A 6,146-nucleotide genomic window follows, 5' to 3' on the forward strand; every position below is an offset into this window, starting at 1 on the left:
CCCGGCCGCTCATAATTATTTATTACTATAAATAAGGTCAGGAGCAGTAGCATTCTGGTGCTTACCTGGCAGAAAGCCATTTGTGGAGTCTTCAGGGTTGGGGTCACTCCTCATAGCCCATTGTGACCTGGGCTGAGCCCTGGTGGGTCTAGCAGCACACGGAGGACCTCTGGCTGGTGTCTCCACTCCAGTAAATGACTGCCCTTAGCTGCCTGTCTTTTTCATTCACCCTGTAAGTGGACCCCTTAAATTGTGCCCTGGGTACTGGAATAAAATATACACCTTTCCATTTAGAGTTTACACAGTAGCACCAATATCACAGCACATCTAGTGTATCTCCATTATGCGCTCCAACTCTCTAAGAAAACTAAAGTATTAAATGAGGAAAAAAAAAGCTTAATATTTTTTCTACAAAAATATTAGCATAAGGGAAGAGTATATGAGGAATGACTAATGAGCCCAATGTTCCATAGTGTGCAATTCCATTCTTGGTAGGAAATCAGGCATATTTTACTCTTTCAGGCCACTAAATAACTTTCATTATTCAACTACGGAATATTCTATAGGCCTTATATAGAACACACTAGGTTTAATCCTAGAAGCCTGAAAAAATGTAGTTTTGCTTCCCTGTCATATCTTAATGGGTGGAAACTGGAAATGGGACAGATTCCATAAAACACAGTCTGTAATGTCTGCAGAAAAAAAAGATGAATGCCTAGCCACTGCATTCATCTCAATGTAATTCCTTAACAAAAGGTACAAGGGGAGAGAAAGAAAGAGTGATTTTTTTGAAAAACATTGAAAGACTGAGATTAATTTCGGGTTCAAGACAGAATTCTCCATAATGCTGACAATGTGAATTTCCCCTGGGCACACAGGCACTCAGCAGGAAATTCATGGTGGTTGCTTCATTTGGGGACTGAACCAGGGCATCTGTGGGGCCTGTTGGGTATATCTATGAGTTATTCTGGTCCTTATGTGGTTTTTCCATTACTTTTTTTCTGACATTTGCGAAGCATCCATATCTCTCTGACCTGTAGAAGAAGCCCAATAAATTTTTGTTGAATTTGAGTTTAAAAAATTTTGACTGTGGTAATTGGGCAAACTGCAAGGTGAGGGAGGGTAATTTTGTGTTGGCAGATATGTACTCAGACAGGAATCAGACAGGACTGGAAGAGATCTTAACAGAAATTGAGTCTGAACTTCTCATTCTACGGAGGGAGAAGCGAGGGCAAGAGTTTTGAGGTAGCTTATACAAAAGTTTTCTCTGGTTGGGAAAACTAAAGTCTAAAAAGGAAGCAAAGCCTGGGCTTATGGTAGACAAGGACTTCTCAATGCAGACCACATACAGTCAAGAGCCCCTTCTCCCTCTCGATATTTGGATGGAAGGCTTCTTGAAATGGGTTTTATTATGCACCATGTTGGCTTGAGAATAGGTTAAGTAATGTCTGAAACACAAATCTTAAAAAGTTTGGCACAAGAAATACCTAAAAGATAATAATGAGGCACAAAGGTGTAGTTTTCAAAATAATTTGGAAACTTTGATTTATGTGGCATTAGCGGAGGCATACTAATGGCTACATATATTATCAATTTAAAATTAGTTAAGAACTAATTGGGCAGTTTGGGAGCTATGCAAATCTTCCACTTTTCTTTCTTCTCCTTTCTGCTACTTGCATTTTTATCACTTTATTGTTTATGATTCTTTTTACAAAAGAGTGCAGAAGAAGGGAGAGTCCATGAAAAATTTCCCTACCTAAGCAGCTCTGATAAAGACTTGTGGAGGAAAATTGAACCATTGGCAAAAAGGAGCTTTAGGCTTATCTGCAAATATTAGTCAGGGCATTCATATCCTAATAACCTGAAAAACCAAAGGAGGATATATATATGTGTGTGTATATATATATATATATACACATATGTGTGTATATATATGTATGTGTGTGTGTGTGTGTGTGTATGTGTGTGTATAGTTTAAAAGTGCTTCAGTCCAGCATCAACCAGTAAAGGGAGGTCCATCCTTTGATCTTAACTGTTGATTTAATTGATGACAATGGGTTTCACTGGCCTCAGAAAGAAAGTAAAAGAAAATAGAAAAAGGATAACAAGAAAACAAGCTAATTCTTCATGGGCTCAATTCTTTCTTCTGTATATATATACTTCTATCCCCATGCAGTCACATAAATTATATTTGCACATATCACCAGAATGTAACACCAATGACAGTACAGTATCATTAATATCCCAGGGTTGTTGAGATCTAGAAAGAGTAGAGTTTCATTCTGTTGTTAGGAGACGTGTTTTGGCTGTTCCTCCCTTCGTCTTTCAATGAAAGGAAGTACAAGCACTCTGCTTACAGTCACTGATGGTGTCATTGATGAAAACGGTGGTTTTATTTGGCTCTCCAAGTACTGCACCCATAGGCATCTGGAGAAGTAATTCAAACCTCTCTGGACCCTCCAAGATGGGCTGTCTCACGTCATCAAGGATTGTCACTTGGAGTGTCTGCATGCGCATTCCTGGAGCAAAGTCCAGATGTCGGATGATGCCAACATAATCTATTCCAGCTGGTGGGAAAGGAAAAGGCACTAGTGAGACTGTATGATTCACTGTCATAAGTTTTCCTTCAGAGAAGAATGAGAGGTCTCATCAACCCTGCTCCATTCTCGTTTGTACTCAGCACTCCCATAATCATATTTTGTGGGCTTGATCCCTGGAAAGGGGAAACTTCCGTAGTCTACCAAATGCCATGTAGTCCCTCATGCCGTGCCCCTGTGCCCTCCTTATCCGTGCTCCACATGTCTAGACCAGGCACCTCACCTTCCAAGCACTTCCACAAAGACCCCACTGATTACACTGAAGGCTCTCCGAAGGCAGCTTCAATTTGAAATGGAAGGATTTGCCTTTTTTAACTTTGAGGATAAATATCATGAATTTTACTTTGATTAGGTTTCCCTCATTCACCTTTGCCAGACATCTGGTTGAATCTTGCAATATTCTGCTCAATTTTACTCAGCCATGAAGTTCTGCCATTGTCTGGGTTGTTATCAATCATTTTTGCAAGCTGGCCCACCTGACCATATAGCTTCTTTGCTACTTATTTGAAAAGTCATCAAATGTAACGATAGCAACATATGAATGGAATTAATTGGAAATCCCTGAGTGATATAAATTAATACATAAAAAATCAAGGAACAGAACATTTGCATTATCTCACATTATCTCTCCATAAAATACTTATTAACTGCAAAAGGAAAAAGTAACATTATCGTGGGGAAACCTGGCAGGTTCCACTTTACCCAAGTGATCGAAGTTAACACCACCAGTAATGCGGTAAATTGAAATTGTGTGCCATTGGATAGAATACAGTGAAAACACAGTATCATCTTTGCAATATTCCTGCTAAAGATGCATAACCTGGATCTAATTACGAGGTAGACAAATCCATAAGGAGGACATTCTATAAGCTACAAAAACTGGATTGTAATCTTTAAAAAATCAAGGTGATGAAAGTCAAGAAAGGACAAAGGAACTGTTATAGATTGAAGGAGATGAAAGCAGACATGACAACTAAATATAATGTGTGATTCTCAACTGGATTCTTATAAAGAATGATTTGGGGACAATTGGTGGAAATTAAACGAGGGCTGAGGATTAGACCATAGAAGTATATCAAGTTAATTTCCTGATTTTATGCTTGTTTTGTGGTTGTATAGGAGAATGTCTTTGTAGGAATTATTAATACATTCTAAGTTTTCAGAGAGGTGGTTCCAAACTTACTGGCAACTCATTCTAAATGGTTGAGGAAAAATAAATTTCACCATACTTGTTACTCTTCTATAAGATTGAGATTATTTTTTAAAATTTTAAAAAGACATCAAATAATGACATTAAGAAAACAAAACCAGATTATGGTGAAAATTACCAAATTGGGAAAGAAGGGAAAGAGGTTTTGTATCTCATGCACTTTGGTTCAAATCTTGGTTGTTTACTTGTACAAATTATTTAATCTCTTTGAGTCTCTTCAGTTGCAAACTGGGGATAATTATAGCTATCTTGTAAGATTATTGTGAAGATTAGAGATAATACAGTAAAGATGCTAGCACAGTATCTGGCAAATAGTAGGCACCAAGTTATAATTATTATTAATTTAACAAATTATAATCATATATTATAAATACATATGCAAAATTAATGGTGAATTAGTCTGAACAAGCTAATGTCAAATATTTACTTGGTCCTATAGATTATCAAGTCTAAACTGTTTGCTCTGCATCTCTCCTGTTTAAACCTATGAATCACCACCCAAAGCATGGACATTACTTCTCTTAGTCCATCCCTACCTGAGAACTAGCAGAAGCATCATTAGTTTTATGCAAAAGGATTTATCTAAATGAATTTGTATTTCTTTTCCAAACCACATGCAAAAAACTTCCAATATATCAGTTGGTTTATACACTTTTGGTTCCATGGATACATACAGAGTGAGAAATGAACCTCTCTGAAAATTAAAAAAAGAAAAAAAAAACTAGTAAGGATCATTACTAGTTTGCTGTACAGTATCCTGTGATATATTTACTGAAGTGTTAGAACATATCGATTCTTCCAAATGCAAACAAAATGGCCGTCTTCATTTTCTTTAACTGTTTCTGGGTACATGATGAAACCGGGTTCCCATTTTCATAGATAAATGTGTATTTTCTTCTCTTTATGCCTCATCAGTTAGTGTAGATTTTTAGATTGCTGGGTTTTATTTACAAGCTTTTACTTTGCTTTTACCTTAAAATATTCTCATGGGTTTTAGATGTGTATTATGCTAGTTCTGAACTACACTGGCCATCCTTATCCCAGGAGACCGAAGGTCCCAGCTGCAAATGAGAAAATGTGGGCATCAGTGTAGATAGGAATGTTCCTTTCTTTTCCTATTGGGTCCTGCTGTTTTTTCCTGGTAAAGCAAGTGACGGGCTCACAAGAGGAAGTGGTATCCAGAGTCACCTAGCCCCACTGACAGGGAGGTCTTCATCATCCATGTCAGGACACGCAAAGGTGAGTGGGACATGACATAAGCCAAGGAAAATGCCCAAAAGTCACAAGTGAAAACCTGCTCTCTTCAAAGGTCTAATGTGTGACTGGATTATTCCAGGAGTTGGGACTTGCTCAGCCATTATGGGGGTATCTTCGTCTGAAATATTGTTTATGAGCAGCTTAATGGATCTCAAATATGGTGAACTTTGGAAAATTAATTTGAGCCCATGACAAGCAAATGGGTAATGAATGAATCATAAGGGCTGCTGCTGGAATATTCTACTTATTTTGTAAACAGCAGAAGTTGTAATATATACAAACAATCTGTGTGCTCAGGTAGGAGAAACTTTAAATCAGAGCCCATCAACAAAGACTAGGCATGCGTACACATGACAGACTGGACCCCATCATAAATGTGTATCATGATGATATATTCTTTAAGTGGCCCTCTCACCTTCTGCTGACTCCTGCTCTGTCTTCCTGGAGCGCACGGTGACGGATGATGCTTGGGAAAGATCAGTGCCTGTTCTCCAGACACGAACCTCCACGTAGCCAGCACTTTCATCCACATGATACTCAGCATCCCCAAAGTGCAGGGCAGGTTCTAGGGAGGCGCAAAAGGACAAACTGAGAATGCTTCAGCCTCCCAGGCATACTGTCTCCTCTGGCCCTGTGTGAGCCTGGGCATTTGTCACAATTGTCCGACTTGACAGATCCCACAGGTACTGTTTATATATAGCTCAGGGAGAAAAAAATAAAAAACACACAAAAAGTCACATCAAAGACTCACATGCCAAGACTTTGACTCCAGGAGGTGCCACAAGATTTGGGATTCTATTCATTTTCTGTTTTAAGAGCTTTCTGTTACATAGAAGAAATTTCCCTATTGTGTTACATAGAAGAAATCAGCTCTAACTCAGCCAAGTCAGCTACTGTTTGGAAAAAGATGGTGGGGAAGTTTAGGGAGGATTTTTCTTGGGACAAAATTGCTCTTTAGGCGGAGGGACAGTTGAGCCAGGATTCTGAGTTTGGAGACTGCTGCTGTGCCTTTTCTATGGCATTTGCTGATCACATGGACAGACAGAAACCCCAGGGCTGGGGATGGGGTTGGGGGGTGGGGG

General features: G+C 38.8%; 1 protein-coding gene across 1 annotated transcript in view; it reads right to left on the minus strand.

Annotated features, from left to right (window-relative positions):
• Window positions 1-2,128: 2,128 nt before the first annotated feature.
• The window catches only part of FREM3 (FRAS1 related extracellular matrix 3), a 94,815-nt gene continuing 90,797 nt past the window's right edge, over window positions 2,129-6,146 (minus strand). Inside the window, exons 7-8 of the mRNA XM_012642743.1 lie at window positions 5,480-5,629; window positions 2,129-2,567 (exon numbers count right to left, since the gene is read on the minus strand). Coding sequence (XP_012498197.1) covers window positions 2,326-2,567; window positions 5,480-5,629 — 392 coding nt within the window. The 3' untranslated portion in view covers window positions 2,129-2,325. The remainder of the gene's footprint in view (window positions 2,568-5,479; window positions 5,630-6,146) is intronic.

Source organism: Propithecus coquereli, unplaced genomic scaffold, assembly GCF_000956105.1.
Source record: "Propithecus coquereli isolate 6110/MARCELLA unplaced genomic scaffold, Pcoq_1.0 Scaffold185, whole genome shotgun sequence".
Lineage (NCBI taxonomy): Eukaryota > Metazoa > Chordata > Mammalia > Primates > Indriidae > Propithecus > Propithecus coquereli.